This window comes from Podarcis gaigeae (assembly GCF_964106915.1).
Source record: "Podarcis gaigeae genome assembly, chromosome: 1".
NCBI lineage: Eukaryota > Metazoa > Chordata > Lepidosauria > Squamata > Lacertidae > Podarcis > Podarcis gaigeae.
The window spans coordinates 133,037,700-133,061,273 of NC_139678.1; the positions used below are offsets into that span (position 1 = coordinate 133,037,700).

Sequence of the window (23,574 nt, forward strand, 5' to 3'; positions counted from 1 at the left end):
CTCTCTCCCCACCCCCCAAATGACATATAATTCTTAATTTTCAAAAAGTGAACTATTCATGTGGAGAAAGCCTAAAAGGCCATTAACTGTTGACAACTCATTCTCAAATTGCCCCCCCCCTTTAAAAATCAAATTGCCCCCCTGTGGGGCGTGTGCACCACGTTGGGAACCACAGGTCTATGTTAACCTTCCAGCCTGAATCAATGGGCTGAAATGTTCAGCCTGAAACTTTGGAAGCCCTAAAGAGCTCTTTGCATAGCCCCACCAGAGAGACCACGATGCATCCACTTCTGTGTGCTCCTCACCTGAGTGCAACCAAGCCATTTTGTATTTGATGGACAGTACAAGCAGAGTACCTGTTTCCCCGCAGAGTACCTGTTTCAGAGTACCTGTTTCCCCGCAGAGCGTGTGAGGGATTGCCTCAGATACTGTAATGGCAGTACTTACATTGGGCTTCAAAACAAACAAAAACTTAATAGAGAGATCTATTTTTCCCTCTTCTGCAAACCAACCCTACAATTTTATGATCTTATGATTGTCCTCCACTAGAAATGGTCGCAGGCTGGATGCACATCCTGTGCTAGGAAAAAAGAAAGTAACGCAAAACACTTGTTGCTTAATATTGTGCTTAATATTGCTTTTTAACATTGCTTTTTTAAAAGCCCTGAAGTACACATTAAGCAACTGATTTATAAAAGATGGTGGAAATTATTTTTAAAACTGCCATTCAGGTGAATTAGGCATTTTCTTTCCGCAGCCACAGACCTAGGTCACTCCAACCAGAAAAAATATAGCAGCATAATAAATATAATATCCCAAATAGGGTGCAAAGTCTATTGTATTCTTCAGAAGAAGAGCAGTGACTAGGTTGCACCAAGAACACTCCATCAGGAAGATACCCTCTGCGGCCCATATCATTTAATTAATTTCCATCTCAGCCAAGTATGTTTATTAATGAACGTTCTTGAATTCTTACTTTGTTGCAATTTTTCTTTTAAAACAGGAAGTTGGAAGCATCATTGGGAAGGTAATTTCTTCAAACTATGCATCTTAATGCTTCAATATTGCCTGTGTTTACAAGCTGATTTTTTAGTACAAACAAGCTGTAGTGTGTGGTTTGGTGGAATGAGATGTGTTTACTCACTTTAGATTTCTAGGTATGTGTCAGGGAACTGCCATCAGTGCCGGAGGGAGAGAGCAAAAGCCAGAGGGATTCCAGAGAGCATCCAGGGATCGGGAGGAGCAGCCCATCTTCTGGGGAAGGGAATCAACGTAGCACCAGTGGAGAAGGGGGGCAGATGGGGGAAGCGGCGACGCGGTCCCATGACTCCTTGCCGGGGACCAGCGTGGAGAGTAGGGGTCCTCCGCTGCCAACGCCCTCCTTGCGCAGAAGGCTTTCACACAGAGAGAGTAGGAGGAGACTAGGCGTAAAAGAGCTTATTTGCTGGAAGAAGTTCAAGAAATGCCCACTGACGGATTCTGCCAGCGATTGAGACAGCCACGGGTGAGTGGCTGTCCGGACAGAAAAGGTTCACTCAGGCAACCCAGCCAGGTGTTTGCACCCAGCCAGGGAGATACAGCCAGCTTACGCACAATCAACCCCTAGAACCATTACAGTATGCCTCCAGAATTTACTACCAGTAAATTCTTTAATAGGACCACAAATAATAATCTCCATTTATGTGAAAGAGGCCAGATGGCACGCTATACCCTGCCATTTGTACAGTTCACCTACAAACAGATTCTTCTGTTAATTTAATAATTTGCTAGAAGGTCAATCAGATAATTTCAAAATTAGATGGTTGCTGGCTGATGCAGACAAGTTTGTTACCTATAAGGTAGCTTTAGATGTCCTAGCAGTGAGAAATCTGCAGGCTTCTTTTTTGATCCCCAACAGTATTGACTGCCAAGGGGATTAAAAAACATGATTTACTGTTTCAAGTTTTGACAACTTGTATATGTTTAGCTTACTTTTCAGTTGTCTTTGTTTTTATGAGTTACATTGCAATGGCCATTGACTGCAAATAATAAAAATCTGACTGGCTGACAAAAAAGGGACAAGCGATTCAGCTGCCCTGAACTTTCTTAAGATGCAACTTCTATATTATTATTATTATTATTTATTGAATGTATATACCGCCCTATACCCAGGGGTCTCAACCATCTACCTCAACCACCCCCTAGATATCCTTAGGTGCAAGGCAGATAGAGTGTGCCTTACGTAATGGGAAAAACCACGTCTTTCATTTTATGATTATTAAACATTAACATTTATTTCAAAAATCAAAACAATCGCCTATTCTTCCCCTGAGAATGGTGCTATACTGTTGTCACTCTCATTTGTTAAAGGATGCTTCCACACTAGCCAGATATTCTCTTTTAGCCAGAGCTTGATCTACAGTACCAAATAGAAAAGATTAAAAAAGGGGCAAAAGAAAAGACAGAAACAATTATTAGTAGTATTCTATATTTATTTATGCCCTTCCCTTTTCTCTGATGGGACTCAAGGCAACTTACAGATAAAAACAAGAACCACTAAAAACATAGGAAAAACGAATAATAAAAAACAATTAAACATTCATAGAATTAAAACGATATACATATATAAAATCTGTTTAAAACCTACCAATAATTACAATAAAAACAGCTCAGGACCAGTCCTTTCATTAAAAGCCTGTTGGAACAAGAAAGTCTTCACCTGCTGGCGGAGATCTCTGAATGAGGAGGGGCCATATAAAAAATTAATAAAAATACATACATACATAAAATAATTCCCCATCTGGAAGCCCCCATCCACAAATGCCAGTTATTGCTACGACCACATCTGGAATATATTTAGAAGATATTTCAAAATAGACTTCAAACATCGCAGGAGGTGGGGCTGTATTCTCTCCTCCATGTGCCATAGTGGTAACTTCTGAAGGTGTGCATGTACCAAGATGTGGGACGGGGTGTTTCTGTTTCTTAGTGAGCACCTGAAGGGGAAGGTGTGATTACAAGAGCTATGGGAGAGGGGGAGAGAGACAGACCCAGCTTAAAAGAAGCTGTGATTACTTTCTACAAATCTATCTGGTGCCTTAATAGAGTGGGGTCAGGGAAGAGCTGTCAAGTGCCTTAGGCCAAAAACAGCTGAGCTGTCCATTAATAAATGTAGTGGCATATTGGGCAAAGGATTTGTCTTTAACAGAGCCGAATTCTAAAACTTTCCGCAGTCTACAGGGCAAACAAGTTCACTAGATTTTTTTATACAGGACGCTTATGTGCATCAACGGTGTGTTTTCCCAGTGTTGTTCCCTGGATACAGGGGGAGGAATTCACCGTTCCACCAGGGCAAGCATTTCGGCTTGCCAGATGGAAGGCTCTCCCTCTCCTTCTTCCCCCTCAGGCTGCTCCAGGAGTTCTTCCTGCCTCCTGAGCCAATTTTGAATGGAGGGGAAATCCTGTTACACAAGCAGCCGTCCTTGTGCAGGGCTTCCGCCGATAGGACTCGTTAGTTAAATCCCTCCAATAATAAGGCAGACATGCTAAAATCCTTTATGGCATGTCTGTTAAATTTGTCTCAAAAGTGTTGATATGATTATAGCAGTTATTTTGCATCTTTTTCAGAAAGGAGAAACGGTGAAAAAGATGCGTGAGGAGGTAAGTATCCAGTCCTTGATGGTGATGCTGCAACTTAATATGTAAACTAGTATGATGATTTCATAAGTGCAAGATCACAGCCAAAATGGGCCATATGTTTTTGTGTGGTTGAGGGGTTTAAGCTTCTTTTCATTAGTAATATGTTGGAACATTCTGGAACATAATGTAGGAAAGCCATTTCCGACCTGGGAGGAGAGGGGGTTGCAGGTAGAATCCCTCCCCCACACACGCGGGGGCTGGCCCTCTGCCCCCGCGTGAACAGGGAATCCCTGGGCATGTCTTCGACCCTGCCCGCCAATCAGTGGGCCGGGGAGGCGTGGCCTAGCCTATTTAAGGCCAGGCACGCCCGGGGACTGCCCTCTTTTCCCCTTTCCAGCCGAGCGGTTTTCCCATCCCACCCACCCTTTAGGTTTAGCTAGCTTTGACCTTGCTATGGACTTTGGTTGGTCGCCGCAGGGGGCCTGGTAGGAATTTTTCCAAGTTGGCGCACTTCGAGCCTTTTGGTTTTTTCGCCTACCTCGTAGCAAACGTCACAACTTCCGCGGTATTGGCGGTTAGGCATTGGCAGAGGTCAATTGTTATGCAAATGACGGGGGGGAAGGAAGCGCCATCACCTTCCCCCAATGGAAAGGGTAGTCCGGTAGAGGACTCCGGGGGGTGTTGCCTTGTCCGAAACCTAGAGAGGTAAGGGCCTCCGGCACGCCCCCGAACGGTGACACCCGTGGGATCCTAGTTGGCGTACTTCAACAGGACTCCCACGGCTTGTGGATAACCCTTCCCGGTCTCCATGCCGGGTAGTCAATAGGAGCCAATGCCTAAGGCCAATACCTTCCAATTCTGTAATCAATAAAGTTGTGGCCTTTTTATGCCCATTAACCATAATTACTCTGTCCAGTGTCTTCATTTCACATGGAGGAGGGGACTTGTCACGCAACATCCTGCATAGCTCTCACAAATGACAGCTGCTTTCCTGTGACATATGCTCAGCGCAGACAACTGTAGCCCAGAGATACACAACAATCTTGTAGGGCAGAGCTTTCCAAACTTTTCATGTTGATGACACACTTTTTAGACATGCATCTTTTCATGACATGGCAATTCAGTTTTACTAGCAAACCGGAGGTTAAACTAACCCCTTTTCAGCTCCAGGAGGAATGCAGGGAGCATTCATGCAACACACCTACACACTGCAGCTGACACACTAACATGTCACAACACACAGTTTGGAAAGCTCTGCTGTAGGACATGTATTGCTCGTAAGATGTTCTGTTTGGGGTTTTTTCCCACACATGGTTTTACAGATATTTTTCTTATATCCAAGGTAAGATATGAGTAGATATTACATGAGTAAATATAACTAAGCAGATTATCTGAAGAAACATAAGTAAGCAGGTATCTGAAGAAGTGTGCATGCACACGAAAGCTTATACCCAGAACAAACTAAGTTGGTCTCTAAGGTGCTACTGTACAATTTTTTTAACTTTTTAATTTATTTAAGCAGATTAGCTTTGACATCATGTGTAGATTTTATAAATATGTGGTGCAAATAATATATCATATGTATGACGAAGTGTGGTCCTTCCATTCTAGAGTGGTGCACGAATCAATATTTCTGAGGGAAATTGTCCAGAGAGAATTGTCACCATAACAGGCCCCACTGATGCCATCTTCAAGGCTTTCGCCATGATTGCTTACAAATTTGAGGAGGTAAGCAAATTATGTAATAATTTTACAAGTAGTTAATAGATAGGCACCTGGTTGATGAAATGCCTTCACAAAACTGCCCATCATCCCAGGAGTGAATGCAGACCTTCTAGCTGGAAAAGACGCCCCACTCTCACCTGACAGGATGGAAGCAGCCGCCTTGGGTGGTAGAATCCAAGGGGCACCAACGCAGGAGCTGCTGACAAAGCAACTGCGGTGAAGGCTTCCAGGTTTCAGGGAGGTCTTGTGAAAGCCCTGTGAAATCTCATGCAACCTCACAAGATTTCACAGGGCTCTTTCAAGATCCTGCCAGAACCCAGAAGCTGCCACTATGCGACCCTGGTAAGCAAGGCTTGGGGTGGGGTGGGGGGTGGCAAGTGGCAGGCACACAGGGCAGCACTTTCCCATTTTGCCTCAGGCAGTGAAAGGGGACGTGTGGCACCTGCTTACGGGCATCCCTGACAAGGTATGTTGTGCTTCTCAATCCAGTTCGCAAATGGTATGGACTGATTTCTTTAGGATGCTGGCTACACAAAATATAGTTGAGGTGAAGGGAGGTTACATTTTGTTTAGTTCTCTAATAGGGACGCGGGTGGCGCTGTGGGTTAAACCACAGAACCTAGGACTTGCCAATCAGACGGTCGGTGGTTCGAATCCCCGTGACGGGGTGAGCTCCCGTTGCTCGGTCCCAGCTCCTGCCAACCTAGCAGTTTGAAAGCACGTCAAAGTGCAAGTAGATAAATAGGTACCACTCCAGGAGGAAGGTAAACGGCATTTCCGTGCGCTGCTCTGGTTTGCCAGAAGCGGCTTAGTCATGCTGGCCACATGACCCGGAAGCTGTACGCCGGCTCCCTTGGCCAATAAAGCGAGATGAGCGCCGCAACCCCAGAGTCGCTCATGACTGGACCTAATGGCCAGGGGTCCCTTTACCTTTACCTTTACCTTTTACTAATCTTCTAGTTCTATGATATTGTGCTAAATGTATAGCAGTTACAATCTACGATAACAATAGACTTATTCTTAAATCAGGAGATTCAAGCAATTATCTCGTAAGCTTTTGAGAGATTCACTTCTTCCTTGTGTGCAGGCATGCTTTCTTGCCTTCTCAACTTAGCAGGAATAGAACAATTCTGTTTATTCACTCACAGGCTCGTCAAAATGTCCGCCTCATTTTAAATAAGGTAGCATTGTCATCTGCATCATAAGGCATTTTATTTCTTTCTGTTCAAAGGATATAATCAACTCAATGAGCAACAGTACAGCCACCAGTAAGCCACCAGTAACGTTAAGGTTGGTCGTGCCAGCAAGCCAGTGTGGGTCGCTGATTGGAAAAGGAGGCTCCAAGATTAAGGAAATCAGGGAGGTAAGCAGAGACAGGCTTTGTAGGGTGGCTGGTGGAAAGTCTGGTTATGCAGATTCTCCCATTTAATTCAGCTTTGGGGATTTGTTGTTGTTGTTTTTGCATGGGGGGGATGGGAAGGTAAAAATACTCCCTGATCTTCAGGATTAGGACAATCTTTTAAAAAGAAAAGGGGGGGGGGAAATAGTGAGGTGGGACTTACCATAACAGATTTGAGGCAGCAAATTTGTTTTCCGTTTTTTCTTTTTTTAAACAACAGCATTTCCATTGGGCCATTTTTAATATCAGAGATCTAACATTGTTCCTTATTTTTTTATCTTGCCTGTGCAAGTAGAAAACAATGAGGGGATAATTAACAAAGCGAATGGGGAATTGGATTTCACTTCTTGATCCACACATGAATTCCCTGCCAAATTTTAGGTGCTTGCACAAGACTAACGAGCTGTGTGTCTATATTTACTTGTTTTCTCTTCTTCTCTCCCTACCTTTCTGCTCTTCTCCAGTCTACAGGGGCTCAGGTTCAAGTGGCGGGGGACATGCTGCCCAACTCTACAGAAAGGGCAGTGACCATTTCAGGGACCCCCGATGCTATTATCCAATGTGTCAAACAGATCTGTGTGGTGATGCTGGAGGTACAGTCTGTAACAATGGGGGTAAAGTATACAGAAAAAAACCAACAACTGAAAACTTGGACAATGTACCTTTCTTGTAATTCAGTTACTGTTTGGTATTGTTATGGATTCTTGCTTGCTAAAGCATTCAACTAATTACGGTTTCAAGGCACCTGCAGATTACATGAGTGATTTCAAAAAGACTTGAAGCAAAATAACCAGCCTCCTATAAAGACATTGGCCATAAAGCAAACAAAGTAGCCAGTCTAGTTTCTTGCAATGCCCCACATGGCTGTTCGTTGGATACAAAGTGGAGCATATCATGAGGAATGTATAAAAGATGGAATGGAACACTCCAATGGTACTTTAACTAAATAATAATAATTCTCCAGAAAACCAAAAGTAACAGAGAGCAAGCAGAGAAATAGTAGATTAATAAGGTCATCACTGCTATTCTTCTAATTCAGGGTGGTCCAACTTTTCATACCAAGTGGGTCACAAGAGTACTTTGACATGAAACCTGCAGGCTGCACACTCCCATATCATGGGGGGGGCGGAAGAGAGTGAGCCCAAAATGTGATGCTCCCCCAGCCCTTATTCTGCCTTCTGAAAGGTGGATAAATGAGGCATCAGGCTTTGGCAAGGAGCCACAAGGCTCTGGCAGGGTCCTAGAGCCCTCCTACAATCTTCCCAAAGCTAGTAAAGCACTAGCTAGGATTTGCGATGGAGCTGGATGGGCCTACAGGAATTCTAGGCATGTATGGAACACAGGTATACCACCTAAAACTCCTCAAAATCACAATGGTCTTCTGTCATATTCTAGTACAGCCTAACACCTTTACCTTACACCCTAACACACAAAAGTTATTTCAAACAGTGGAATAGGGTTGCAGAATGTAGAATAGGCATAGATTACATTGCATTAGTCCTCAAATTTTAAGGTAGTGAAAGCAGTCTAAGTTCCCATCTTATATTAGACAGAGTGCAGCTCTTCCAGGTGGACCTGCCATGGATGTGAAAGAGCTGTGAAAATGAATCAACCTGAAATACATGCAAAATAAAAGCTTTAGGAAATTTAATTTCTAAGAACAGGTGTAGAAGCCAAACCTGTGAACCAGAATTCCCTGGTTCAAATCTTACCTCAGTTTTGAATTCACCGGATGGGTTTAAAAGTGGTGATTTTGTAGGTTTGTTGGAAGGATTCCTAAGACGAGGTATGTGAGATACTTTGAACACTTTAAAGCAATGTAAAATTCTAAATATTATTTATGGTAGAACCATTTTTTTCCTGTTAAGTGATTATTTAGCTACACTGTTGTCTGGAAATTGGGCACGGTGGATTCATACCTGGCATCGTAGATCCATGTGCAGATCATGGTTTGATCTTTATGTGCTTGGTTGCTCTCTAACATTCTTTTTACTAACATTTCAGGAAATCTGGTCTAATGTTCTCTCTCCCTCTCCTTGTCCCTTTTCCTAGTCCCCACCGAAAGGTGCCACCATTCCCTATCGCCCAAAGCCCGCCTCCACCCCTGTCATTTTTGCAGGTGGTCAGGTAAGAGCCGACCCGCTTGCGGCCTCCACTGCCAACCTCAGCCTTTTACTGCAGCACCAGCCGCTGCCCGTTAGTGCTCTCAGGTTTTCTTGTCTTTTCACTTGCATGATGTCATCCCACTCATGTTGCACCAAAGCACTTGGACTCAAAGCTCTTTATTGAACATAGGGTGTAGCTGCTTCATCCTCCAGATAAGAGGCATGAAAGCCATTTAGCACAGCTAAAGCTAACAGATAGTGGCTTCTGGTTCAAACAATACTCCTCCTTAAGAACAACATTGGAAAAGAGAATGAAGCTTCCTCTCCGGCTCTGTAGCCACTCTTGAGTGGGATGTTTGAATAGGGTGCATGTGTCCATTAACATGGATGGAACAGCAGGAATGATAGCTCATTAGGAGTGGGGTAGTTGGACAGTTACTGAATCTCTAACCCACCCTATAACAAAAGTTATAAGGAAAAATCATGGGCATCACATTTGATTTTGTTCATTAACGCCACATCCCAATGTGAGTGTCTAGTGGCTTGAGACAAGCATGTTAGGTGCATGGGAAGGCATGTTTTTGCTGACATGAACAGGAGAACAAACTCTGGAGGACAAGATCCTCAATAAGGACGCATTTTAATGTGCTTTGCAGGGTGTATTTGCAGGTGCTTTGACTTGCATCGTTGTTCATTTTGTCCTGCAATTTTTGAGCATATGCTTATTTTAAGAATTTCAGTGCTCACAAAATCACAAAGATTACACAGAAGCGCATTAAAGAGTTCAAAAAGCAGATTTAAAAATAAGAGACATGAGATCAAATATAAAGCATATCTCAACTGTGCTAAATAGTATTGAATAGCCATGTTTGAGCAATAAATGCAAATTTGATAAGCTTCAAAAGACATTCCAAGTGCACAGGGGTCTGTTTGAAATTTTTGTCTCTTGGTTATTGTAATGGTTCTAGAGGTTGCTCGTGCGTAAGCCAGTGCAAACACCTGGCTGGGTTGCCTGAGTGAACCTTTTCTGTCCAGACAGCCACTCACCCGTGGCTGTCTCAATCGCTGGCAGAATCCGTCAGTGGGCGTTTCTTAAACTTCTTCCAGCAAATAAGCTCTTTTACGCCTAGTCTCCTCCTACTCTCTCTGCATGAAAGCCTTCTGCACCAGGAGGGCGTAGGCAGCAGAGGACCCCTACTCTAAGAGAGTCTGTGTACTGGTCCAGTAAATGCTTCCGCTGCGCAACCAGCAACAGTTCTCTTTGCAGAGTATTAATTAAGTCCAGTGCAGAGATTCTTGTTGCAGTACAAGCTTCAGAGTCTCAGCAGCAAAGAAATAACAACACAGGGAAGCCTGTCTTTCCAAAGACAGGTTTATTGCAGACAGATAACAGAAACACCTCCGGAGCTTTCAGACATTTTTGCTTCACGCCCCGCAGGCAGAGAAAACAAACACTCTTTATATACTGAGCAACTTAACAACTTAACGAGCTTGACTACTTAAAGTCACATGACATTGCTAACTTGCCAGCGTCTTAGGTTTCACACCCTAACACCCCCTCTCGCTGGCAATACAAAAACAAAATTACTTCAGACCCATTTCTTCACAAAAGTTTTCATGCCGCTGAAACCCAAGCGGTTTTGTAAAACCATCAGCTTGATTTTCATGACTGGGACAGTAATTTAATTTAACAATTCCTGCTTTTACCGTTTGACAAACATTTTGAAAGCGGATATCCAAATGTTTTGTACGACCTTTAAACTGCCCATTTTGTGCTAACTTAAGACACGGTTGATTATCACCCCATACAGTGATTGGAGTGATGGTATTTTCATACATCTCTTGCGCCAAGCATTTGTAAAATTCTAGATCTCTACATAACTCAGATAAGGCACAGAACTCAGCTTCTGTTGACGACAAAGCAATCAGGTTCTGTTTCTTGGATCTCCACCCAATCAGAGAGTTACCAAATTTTTTTACACAGCCAGACACTGATTTTCTATCCTTTAAATTTCCCCAATCACTATCTGCCCAACAACTAATCTGTGCTTGTCCTTCAGCAGATAATTCAAGGCAAAAATCTTTGGTGTATTGTAAATATCTTAACACTCTTTGAATTCCTTTCCATGCATTTACACTAGGTTTTGAAGCTTCTCTGCTGAGTAAGTTAACAGCGTAAGCAATATCTGGTCTACTCCATTGCGAAAGATGAAGTAAGCTTCCCAGTGCTGACTGAAAGATTTCAGCACTCTTGAATTCAGCACTATCCTTGAACTCATTGTCTTTTACAAAACCCATTTCCATTGGTGTTCTAACACCTGCACACTCTGTCATGCCAAACTTTTTCAACATTTGCAATATCTTGCCTTTTTGATTCAGTAGAAAACTGCCATTTTTGGTCCTATCTATCTGAACACCAAGATAGACCTTTACATCACCAAGATTCTTAACTTTGAAGTGTTTATTTAACTCTTTGGCTATTTTTTTTACTTGTTCTTGTGTCTTTGAAGTATAAATCAGGTCATCTACATAAACAAGCAAAGATTCTTGAGCATCTCCTGAACCTCTGAAATATAAGCAATTGTCAGCCTTGCTCCTGCTAAAACCAATGCCTACCAAAACGTCATTCAAACACTCATTCCAATTATGAGCAGATTGCTTGAGTCCATAAATAGATTTATGTAGTTTCCATACCTGATTTGATTTACCAACTTTCAACCCTGGCGGTAGCTCCATATAGAGCTCTTCAGCCAAGTCTGAATGAAGATAAGCTGTAGAGACATCAAATTGATTCACTTTGAACCCTTTCTGAGCAGCAACTGCTAATAGTGCCCGTAGGGTTTCACTCCTTGAAGTGGGTGCATAGACTTCGGAATAATGTAACCCCTTTCTTTGCGTAAAACCTCGAGCTACAAGCCTTGCTTTGTACTCTGGTTTCCCCATCGCTGTTGTCTTTATCCTGTACACCCACCTACAACTTACTGCCTTGGTACCTTCTGGCAGTTTGGTGATGGAAAACACACCCAGTTCTTTCATAGAATTCAACTCTTTTTGCATGGCCTCACGCCACCTACTGGCCTCCTCCTGGGGTAATTGCTCAACCTCCTCAAAACTTTCAGGTTCGCAATTTGCCAAACCAGCCCAAACACTAATAGCTTGGTACCTTTCAGGAGGTATACCTTTGTTGGCACGCTTGGAACGCCTTAACAGTTCCTGTGATGTTCCTTCAGTTTCCCCCTCTGACCCAGAATCACTAGTCGTCACCTGTTTGTCACTAGTAGTTGAAGAACTTTCTGATTCTGACTTTACACTCTCTTGCTGTACAGGTGAACTTTTAGAGCTAGAAGATTCTGACTTTACACGTCTCTCTTGCTGTACAGGTGAACGAGAAGAGCTAGAAGATTCTGACTTTACAGACTTGGGTGAACTAAACGATTTCTCACCCTTGTCCTCAGACTCAAATTCCTCAGCCTGTTCTGGAACTAATACCTGCCCTGGGGCCTGAGTTTCATTGTTACTGTTCACCACGTCAAATAGTATGTCAGGATTTCCATGAATTTTATTCCAACCATCCTGTTCACAAAATTCTGCACTTCTGCTGATTGTGATTTTTGTTTGCTTGCCTTCTACATTCACAAATCTCCAACCTTTTGTGTTTGCTTGATGACCACAGAAAAGCATTTCTTTAGATCTAGGATCGCCTTTCCTACGTTGTGCCCTAGGCACCAGCACATAAGCACGACATCCAAAAACTCTTAGATGATCAATTTTTGGTTTTTTCCCAAATAGCATGAAGTAAGGAGTGTTGCCTACTGTGCTATTGTACGCTCTGTTAAAAGTATAATTCGCATACAGTGCAGCCTCAGCCCAAAACTGCTGTGGAAGTCCAGAATCAAACAGCAAAGCAGCAATGGCTTCCTGTAATGTTCGAAATTTTCTTTCAGCAACTGCATTCTCCTGTGGTGAATAGGGATTGGTAAGTCTATGAACTATACCTTTCCTTTTTAACCACGTCTCCAGCGTGTGGTTCACATATTCCCCACCACGATCTGATTGTATTTTACGCACCCTTGTGTCAAATTTACATTCGACTTCTTCAATCCAATCCATCAGGATGGAAGCTGCTTGCGATTTTTCTTTCAGAAAGAAAACCCAACTAGCCCTTGAAAAATCATCCACCAAAATTTGCATAAATCTCGCACCTCCAAGCGATTTGACTGGCATAGGGCCACACACGTCTGTGTGCACAAGTTCAAAGGGTTTCTTGCTTACTCTGTCAGATCTAGGATAGTTACATGTCTTAACCTTAGCATGTTTACAAGCACAACAATCCAGAAAATTTGGACAGGGTTTAATGTTACACTCCTCAGCTAAATCTGGCATCTTGCTTACATACTTAAAGCATATATGAGCTAACCTTCTGTGTAGTAGATGTGCACAACCTGTATGAGGAGCCTTATTTACACACTTAGCTTGCGCTTCACCTGTTGAACATCTACCTGCTGCTAACTGCTCTTCATCCAAAACAAAAAGCCCATCCTCACAGGGAATTTTAACTAGCTCCTTCCCCTGTTTCGAAATGGTGCACACATCATTTTCAAACTCAACCTTAAAACCACTTTTTACCAGGCATGACACACTCAAAAGTCCATTCTTCATTCCTGGAAGAACAAAAACAGGAAGGTTAGTTTGCAAACAATTAACATAAATTGTGCCTTTAAGGCTCATTTCTCGTTTACTATTGTCTGCTATAGTCACAGTTTTTGCAACTGGCAATGTCTTGCAGTTCTTCAAGCTGCCACTAGATGTCACTGGAACTAAACTGTGACTGGCTCCACTGTCAATTATCCACTTCAAGGTTTGTTGGCTCCTTTTAGGACTCTGTTGTGCTGCCATTGCAGATAGTCCCTTATCAGCACCTGCTCCCCCTCTGGATCGTTGATTCTTGTAGCTCTCACTTCGTCTTCCCCTGTAGCTCTGGAAACTGACCTTGGACTGTTGAAATTCCTGTTGCTTTTCAGGACACTTTGCTATCAAATGAAACCTGCTGCCACATCGAAAACATGACTTGCTGGCCATAGCAGACACTTGTGAGGCTTCCTTACAGCTCTGCCTGCTAGTTCCCCCACGCTCTATGGTGGCTCTATGGTGAATTCGCCTAAGAGCTTCCCAAATTTCAAATGCAGACCTTAAATTTTCCACATGAGGTAATTGGGAATCGTCTATCGATACCATCAACATGCATCTAGCTTTAGTGTCCATTTTATCATGTTCCCTGTTCTGAGCATGTGCAGCAGCCTCTTGCTCTGCTGTGGCATCTGCTGCAACAGCCACAAACGGCTTTCGCCTCTGGACATAGTCAGCCCACACTTCTTTGGCTTCCAACCAGACTTGAGCCCTCTTAGACCACTGCACGTAATTAGCAGAGTTCAACTTTGTAAAGGGAACCTGGAAATTTTCCACTGCCATTCTTGGGGTCTGCTGCTACTCCCTCTGTGTGCCCTTGCTTCTCTTTCCCCTTGGGATTTGTTTTTCTCACTTTTCAGACGCCTCCAGCCTCCTCTGAAGCCTTTTAAACTTTTTTCCCTCCGTCTCTTCACTAGCAACCTACCACCGTCCTCTGTTTTTATTAACAAAACAAAAACACAACGGGAGGTCAAGCTAGCCTTTTGCAGCTAATGAAGCTGTAAATCTTCACTTACGCAGCTCTCTCAACTTTCTGCAGCCTCTCAGTTCCTTTAAGAGCTGGATTTACGACCAAGCCGGTCTTCTCTCATCCGAAAGCTGCTTTCACTTTCTCTGCACACAATACAGCTGTAGAAACGAAGAAGGATCCATAACCTAAGAGAGTCTGTGTACTGGTCCAGTAAATGCTTCCGCTGCGCAACCAGCAACAGTTCTCTTTGCAGAGTATTAATTAAGTCCAGTGCAGAGATTCTTGTTGCAGTACAAGCTTCAGAGTCTCAGCAGCAAAGAAATAACAACACAGGGAAGCCTGTCTTTCCAAAGACAGGTTTATTGCAGACAGATAACAGAAACACCTCCGGAGCTTTCAGACATTTTTGCTTCACGCCCCGCAGGCAGAGAAAACAAACACTCTTTATATACTGAGCAACTTAACAACTTAACGAGCTTGACTACTTAAAGTCACATGACATTGCTAACTTGCCAGTGTCTTAGGTTTCACACCCTAACATACTCTCCGCGCTGGTCCCCGGCAAGGAGTCATGGGACTGCCTCGCCGCTTCCCCCATCTGCCCCCCTTCTCCACTGGTGCTACGCTGATTCGCTTCCCCAGAAGAGGGGCTGCCTCTCCCAATCCCGGGACGCTCTCTGGAATCCCTCTGGATTTTGCTCTCTCCCTCCGGCACTGATGGCAGTTCCCTGACAGTTATTTAACTAATTTCAGTACAATTACTCAGTTTTCTCCAGGGCCATTTTACATTAGCATCTAATTGAAATATTTTTTCTCATTGTGACAGAGTCCAAAAATGGTACTCACAATGAAAAAGCAATGCAATAGATTAAAATAAACTAATCATGTGTTTGAGTCTCCAAATCTTGACATTAAAATCAGGCTGTAAATTAACGGAACCAAGTAACACATTACACTGGACTTCCTTCTGCAAAAAGCTTTCACAAGGGAGACTGATCTGAGAGATTCAGCTCACAAAAAATGTGCCAGGTTGTTTTTCCTTGCACTTTGAGAGGTGGGATTTAAGTTGGGTGGTTAGCAAAGAATTAAGGCACTTCCCTGTGCCATGAACCCAGCCAAATCACACCACCACCTTGGGCTACTTTTTAAAGAAGAAAATTATGTGGGAAATTGCAGATACAGAATTCCAACATACCATGCAGTTTGGCTCTATAAAAGAACCAGTTCATTTTTGTATCATACTTGATATTTTAGCAGACACAATAAAAATCATAAGCGTATGCTTATTTAATGGATAAGAGTCCACCAAAATCATAACCAGTGCTATTGATTGTAAGAAAAGTATGGAACCACATGATGCAAACACATAAATTCACAGCAAGATTAGAAATAATTAAATGTTTTATAAGCATATTCTTGCAAGTTGCTAAGTAGTAAAACTGGAAAATTCACATTGTTCCTCCCATTTGCATTAACAAACAGCATTTGCATACTCATATCTCATCAACTAAATACATTTCTGCAGATTTTATCTACCTAGATATTGTGCCTGACCACAAATGTTACCTCTGTTCTGTGCATTCATGCTGATTTGTTGGGAGGATAAAAATGCCATAATGGCCCCTAACACTTGTTTATCACTCTTGATGCCTTTTCTCTGAAATAGCAACCTAATGAAAGAGCTTTGGGTCCAGCTTATGCTTCTCAAAAGGGAGAGTAAGACAGAAGGAACACTGCCAAATCATACTAAGTAATAAAGTGTTTGGGATCCTCATCTGCTGATCTGTTATGAGGGCTACGGAGGCCCAAGCAATAGCAGCCTGTTTCTTTGTCAGGGCTACCAAGACCATTAACAATACAATTCAGTACAAAATAGAATAAAAAACAATGCACTAAAGTATAGGATGGAAGCAAATGGGTGTTGGCATCCACCCAGCAAAGAAAAAGGAGGTGATTTTTAATTGCAGCCCCATCTCCTAATTCTCCTAATACTTCTGCAGGACTCCTAATTGGGGGGGGGGGGGTGTTGCAGGGTGCTATGAGGGGACTAGAAATTGCTGAGAATTGCTTCCCTCCTCCCCTGTTCCACTGACAGATGCCCGTAGACACTCATAGCTCACATCACAATTCAACATCTGGCAAAACAAAAGCATGGCAAAAACAAAATCCAATTCAGCTGTCAGTGAATAGAGTGTTTGGCACATGAGAACAGTAGCTCCTAACATAGAAAGGTGCCTTGAGCAACCCCTTCCCCATGTCTTCTGAGGAAATACCTTATTGCTAAATTCTCAGATCTCGCAAATTACTTTTTTGGTGTCATCCAAATTGAACAGCAACCCATTTTAGAAGGCATTCTATGTTTCCTTATATACACAAAATGGCATATGCATTTGGGTGTGTATAGGGGATTGATTGTTTTAGTATATCATACTGTACTTTGATCTGAACTGCAGAACAACCAACATTGGAGCTACGGTGGTAAAACTGGCCTCTCCTTTCAGTCAAGCTTCCAGGAAACTTGATTTCCAAGTCAGGCTTAGGCAAACTTTGCCAGTATCACTAACAAATATTTGGGAATGTGTACATTTAAGGGTGTATTAAAATGAGGGAAAACGTTTAAATTAAAAAGGGGGGAAACCAGTTGATTTGGAAATCAATATCCAGCAGCGTTTCCAACTCAAATCTCAAGCACTGCTCAGTTCTTTTCAGCCTCCATTTCTAACTCTAATTTGAGGATTTCCTCTTTCTCAAACTTTTACTTCTTAAATCCAGTTCCTTTTTTTCAAAGAGTTAGACATCTATTTTCCTTTGCTGTTATTACTCTCCCTTTGCAAGTGGTTGTCCATTTTTATCCCATTTATATTGGAATTGTCTTTAAATCACTTTAACTTATAAGAAATGCCTTCCTGAACAATAAGCTTCTTTGGCAGAAAGGCATCTTTAGTTGTAGTTATTTATACAGTGTGTTGTTCATTTGCATTATATTCAAGAAACAGAAAAGGGTTTATTTTAGGGCAACTGCAAAACTTTATTTAGAAATTCTTGATATAAAACAAGGCAGACTCTTAAGGTTGTATCCAGTGAAATTATTCCGTTAGCTCAGGCACTTCTGCCTGTGGATCAGGACTTCCTCTCCCTGGGTGCCCTCAACCCTCTAAAGCAGATTTGGGGGAACACATGGGGAGACAAGAGTGAGGGACGCCAAAATTAGCCCTAGTGCTAATGGGATGATTTTGTTGGAGACAGCCCTCAGATTAAGAGATTAATATACACTTCTGAACCAAGAGTCTGGCTCACTCATAAAAATTACAGCTGTGCATTTGTGTTGTCTATACTTTAGAATCATGTAAAATACATGTGTGTAGAAAATGGGCTAATAATGCATATTTATAAACCAACTACATGGAAGAGGAATTGATCTTCTCCAGGATGTGAGACTGGGATTTTGCATCATCTGTGTGCAGGCTAAGGAACTGTATAGCATTACAGACTCCTTAGCAGCTGACATGTCCAATACTAGGCTATGGTCTTATGGAATTCTAGTGGAGTAGCTGTGACAAATTAATGTAAATTTTAGACTGGGTGCTTTGCTTTGATGTGGCACATTTTGGTGTGTTCTCCTAGCAGCATTCATGTTTGAGCAAGCTTCAGAAGGTGAATATTTGAGATCTAAGATCATGGCTTTTGAGAGGAACTACTGGAAAATGTTGGAAATGGGGATATTTAGCCTAGCCATAAACTCCTGTCTCTAACAACTAACAAGGGCAAAGTGCTTTTATATGACTTGAAGTGGGCCATTAATACAACAAGGGGGTTCTAGTCCAACTTCAAAAATTCTATTCATGCAGTAAACACAGCGTGTAACAGAAATGCACAAGAAATATTAGAGCTGTTGTTATAAACTACTTGCGAACTATGTGGCCGAGTTACGTTGTCCACAATAATGTATGGCAGCCTGCAAGGAATGAAGTAACCCTAATATTGCCAAACTAGGGGGATTGTGCAACTGAAAGGCCACATTGCAAAGCTTGGGGGCTTCTCCAGCTTGGGGGATCAGAAGTTCTGTTAGACAGGACTAGGCACAGGTCACTGCTCAGAACTCATGCTCCCCTTGATCCATTCTGAAGTGATCTTAGCAATGCAATTTTTTTTTATTTTGGGTAGGAATGAATGTGGGAGAGGATGATTGAGGTCACAGCCATTAGTTCTGCCCCAATACTTCTTGCATTCAAGGTATCATTTGCACAGAAGCCTCTGCATGTACACCTGAATGTGTGTACGCTTTCTACATGTGAACCCTGGGGAAAAATAAGGGCACGGACCACCTGCAAAAGACACTCTGAAGGACCTATGGGTATAGAGTGGTAAATAATAATAATAATAATAATAATAATAGTCATTTCTACCCAGAATAAATGCTTGAACAGGATGTCAATTCACAGAAGCAGTTCCTCTGATGATCTGCTGTGTCTTATCATTGGTGTTTTGAGGCAGTAATATTGGATAGACCTCTAAGAATGAAGAGATGAAATATGCACCGAATCTGTGCAATGTAATTGTCACACCAAACAGCAGCTTTTGAGGCAGGATGTCTTAGGCAGAAGATATGGGGGTAGAGTGGGTTAGAGACAAAAGAGAGAGAGATAGTAAAGTTGTCACCAGGTGGTTTTTCTTATTATGCAATGGTCACTGGAACATGTTGAGATGCCACAAACAAATGAGAAGATTGAAACCCACCATGTTCTGGCTCAATTCACATTTCCTCAGTTGAGACATTCTGTAGTAGCTCTCAATCTTCTTGCACATCTGTGTTGTTTCAGAGCAAGCATTCAAAACTGACAGAAGTGGAATCACCTGTAGTGGCCTTTGTGTATCAGCATATGTGTGTCAAACTCTGAATTAATTGCTCAGTCTCCTTAACCACAGCTTAATCTTTGTCCATATGTGGCCCGCTCCCTGGTACACATTTGGTCTGAGTAAACCAGTTCCACAGATATTATACGATGCAGAATGCCAGTTCTGCAGTTATAAAGAAGGCTGAATTTGACATTCCATATTGAACGCTAGTGGAAGTTTTAAGTTTTATGACATTATTTGGTAATGAAGGCTCAAGAGCCCTTACAGTGGGCAACTGGCTCTCAGTTTTATTAAATGTTTCATTAGGTACATGCATTTTGTCACTCTGTATATGAAGGTGTATTTGATATGAATGTCTAAATCTGTCTAGAAGAACAGATGAGCTTAAGATACTTGGTGTATTACCATAGGGATTAGACACTACTGACAAATTCTTACACTGTGTGTTGTTTCTCTCTTGCAGGCCTATACAATTCAGGGACAATACGCTATTCCACACCCAGATGTGAGTTTTACCTTCATTGTTTGTATAAGAAGTTTGCTTTCTTATGTCATCTGCATGCTACTGCCAAATGCAACAAATATTAATATTAGAAATTAATATTAATACAACTTTTCTCAAAGTAAATGGCCGTGTGTAGTATTGGTATTAGCCTTTAACCTATTAGCACTCAACTATACTTCTGCTGAGGACTTGGCCTGTTGTGAAATTATTCTGTGCTATCCCTTTGCTACATTGTGCGTGTGTAAGTGTGTGTACAACACACAAACACACACACACAAATATGCATTTTGTGCCTCAAATATTGGCCATTCAAAACCTTTCCCTCTGCTTCTCCTTCCTCATAAATTGCCCGCAAACAGATGCACCCTTCTAAGTTATACATTTGCTTATTTGATAATATAGAGAATATACCCAGAATTGTTAAACACTGTGTGCTTCTCTCAGACTTCACTTCCCGAGTGATTCTACAATCTGTCATTGTAGATATCCTCAGTTATAATGGAAAAGATGTCTGAATACCTGATGATGCTGAAACCCTTCCTCCCAAACCTAGGGGAAAGAAATCATGTTTAAAGTTGGTCATTGTTATTCATGTTCTGGCACCCTGTCCATGGAGGAAAGTCAACAGATGTACTTATATACTTAGCAAAGGCTTGATTTGTTTCTTATGCATCATCATCTCTGAAAAGAAATATAAGCCACACCTAGACATAATCTTCTAATGTTATTTGGAAATGTTTCTTTGGTGAGGTTAGAGATTGGCGGAGAGAATAAATCTGTATTGGGATGGAACCATTCCAGCCTACAGGGGGGAGCTCAGTTTTAGTTTTACTTCTTCTTAAACAACTCTTGTGTTTAGAATAACACGAAGAAGCATTCCAGCTTTGCCTTCTTCTGGAAATGAGAAGGCATCTTTTCGTATGGAGATATGTGGGCCTTCACCTGTTATCTGAAGTGGTATAACCAGGTCTGAGCCAAAACATCTAAATAGACAATATAATATTCTGAGATATTTTTTTTAAAAATCCTTTTGGGGGGCTTACTGCCAATGATGGAGAATTTCAGGCAGAAGGGAGACTAAACAGTGGACAACCTCTCCCACTTCTCCACCCACATATAAGGTGGGGAAATTTGCTTGCAACTGTCAATCCAACCCATTATTATTATTATTATTATTATTATTATTATTATTATTAATGTTGAAAGTAGCCATGGCCACCCCTTCCAGTCTCACACCCTTAGTTCATTGCACACTTCATCTATCAATAGGAACAAACTATAGAGTTTCATTCAGTATTAAATGAACCCGAAGTGGGTTTTCGTGGAAGGGAGGGCAAAATCTGAGAATTTTCGTTTAGTCACCACCCCAAACTGTTGAATGGTGGAAAATGGCAAAATGTCTATCACAGCCTTACAGCCCAGAAACAACATGGAGAGGTACTTTTTGCTCAGTCTTGGGGACAACCCAGACTCAGGCCTAGAGAGAACGTGGCCTCAAGTTTTGCATTGGTCTGAGGATATGGGTTTGCAGTGGCAGAAACAGGAGGAGGAGGAGGAAGTTATTTTGGACAGTTTTCTTTTTGCATTCAGCTGGGTTGTATGGCTCACAGTCGCACAGTGCCGTGTCTTCTGTCAGGTAAGCCAAGTGACAGGAAAAATTTGGAAAGGAACTGAAGATAATAATAAGGAACCTGCCACTGTGCCCAGTGTATAGCAGGGGCATGAATATTGTGAACAGGAATCTTCACCTCACCAAATACATCTCTAATCAGAAATGGTACAGAAAACACCAAAAATTAGAAACACTTTTCAGATGATGAAAAGTTAACTCCTTAGGTTAGAAAGTAGGAGGCTCGTACCCTACAGATCCTATGTGGCTACAGTTGGGTCTATTGACTTGTTGTGAAGAGGACCTTGTTGAGAGGACCTGGAGTGTCCGTTAGACAAGGCAGTGAGGATAATTGTGGTGGGAATAGCCATGAAACAAGGCTGGCACTGCTGTTTGCTTTCATCCCAAGCCCGCCCTCTTATCCTCAGACAGGAAATGTACAAGTCCTCTTCCTGCTACAACATGAAATATTCCTGTTAAGTACTAACCAAAGGGGAACTTCATAATAATAGATTTACACAGCAACCAGAAAGCCAGGATTACACAGCTTGCTTCATTAATTCAAGTGGTTGAAATGGCAGGGCATTATATGAAGGGGGAAATTCTGCTACATTTTTTAAAAAAGACTTCCTTAGTGGTCCTGTAACAGATATGCATCAGAAGGCAGCTCATAGCCTCTAAAAGTCAGAAATGGCAAGAGCAGAGGGACAATGGCAAGGGATGTTACAGGCATTAGCCAAAAGGTACTTGTGACATTTGTACAATTTTTTTAAAAAATGATCAGAGCTTTGGAAAGTATCACATTTTCCTAGAAACAAAATATTGCAGTTTGAAAGCTGGAAAAGTCAGATATCTCTACAAGACAAACGTTACTCCCAGGGAAAACATCTCTATCTTACGCAACTGACAAATGACAACTTGTGCACTCGATGCACAAAACAAAATTAGTAATTAGGTTGCCATAGGCTTGCAGTGCAGAGAAAATTAGACTCACTTAATTCCCATTTCAGGAGGGCTTAATATAGAAGTTGTCTTTCTGCAGATTGCTTCTCTGGCAGTCGTTTTTCTGAATACTGTACTTGTGCATATATTTATATGATTGTATTTGACTAGAAAAGGACAAGGTTCTCACGCTGCACCAGGACACTTTCAACAAACTATTGAGGAAAATCCCAATGCTTTTTCCTGCTATGTAATTCTTTGTTCTGCTGAACTTGTAGGCCAGGCCAGCCATAAATAAAGATTCTCCCTGCACATTGCTATGACCCTAAGTGAACTCGGGGATCACACCCAGAGCCTTGCCATTTTCATTTATTCTTGCTGGATTGTTTAGATTCTTGAGCAGTTTCTATTAATCTGTCTATGGTGTAGTTAAATAAATACCAATGCATTGTGGTGTGGGGGGGGCTTATAAATTTATGTTAGAAAACACATTTGCCAACAGGTTCTATGAATTATTGCCTTTTTCCGTTTTGTGAGCATTGCATATATTGATTTCCTAATCTTCCATTGACAGTGTTCAACTTAACCATTTTTTTCCAGTTAAGGTTTACTCTATAGCCCCAAGGTTCTAAAATAGCCTAGTGTGTTATATCAATTGTTTGATTTATCACAGAAGCATCAATATCATGAGATGGCACACTGAGATTTTATACACCAACCCTTCTTTCAAAATTGTTTTGCATTCAAATTAAAGGAGTTTAGCTGATCTGGTGCTTTAAAAAATCTGTCTTATAACTGTTCTCCTTGCAGAAGGAGCCTCCCCACCCCCCACCCTGTAATTTTGGCGGGGGGGGTCCATCTCCCCCCTCAGACCTTATTCTATAGCTGCTCCATTCCTCTCAACTCTTGGTAGAACATTTTCAAGGGGCTGTTAAGGGAAGTCCAATTTTCACCATATTTAATTCTGGATTGAACCCATTATGTTAAAAAGTATTTTGGATTTACTAATGAAAAGAATGACCCTACTTTCTTTCAAAATTATTTCCACTGCTCTGAATAAAAGCCACATCTGGTGAAATGGCTAGAAAATGTAGAAGAATATGCCACCCAGTGGGTTGAGCAAGACGAAGAAATTACACTGATCAGGAAATGCTGCGT

General features: G+C 41.9%; 1 protein-coding gene across 33 annotated transcripts in view; it reads left to right on the forward strand.

Moving 5' to 3' along the window:
- Nucleotides 1-23,574, forward strand: part of PCBP3 (poly(rC) binding protein 3) — a gene marked incomplete at both ends in the record, with an annotated part of 76,850 nt that overhangs the window by 34,490 nt on the left and 18,786 nt on the right. For 17 of the 33 annotated variants that reach the window (XM_083713014.1, XM_083713009.1, XM_083712990.1 and 14 more), the window contains 7 exons: nt 1,004-1,027; nt 3,607-3,639; nt 5,230-5,346; nt 6,575-6,706; nt 7,207-7,356; nt 8,795-8,938; nt 19,824-19,865. In XM_083713014.1, the coding sequence (XP_083569140.1) occupies nt 1,004-1,027; nt 3,607-3,639; nt 5,230-5,346; nt 6,575-6,706; nt 7,207-7,356; nt 8,795-8,938; nt 19,824-19,865 (642 nt within the window). Of the gene's footprint in view, nt 1-1,003; nt 1,028-3,573; nt 3,640-5,229; nt 5,347-6,574; nt 6,707-7,206; nt 7,357-8,794; nt 8,939-19,823; nt 19,866-23,574 lie in introns of those variants that run through there. The other 16 variants (XM_083712993.1, XM_083712994.1, XM_083713000.1 and 13 more) reach the window with 6 other exon arrangements.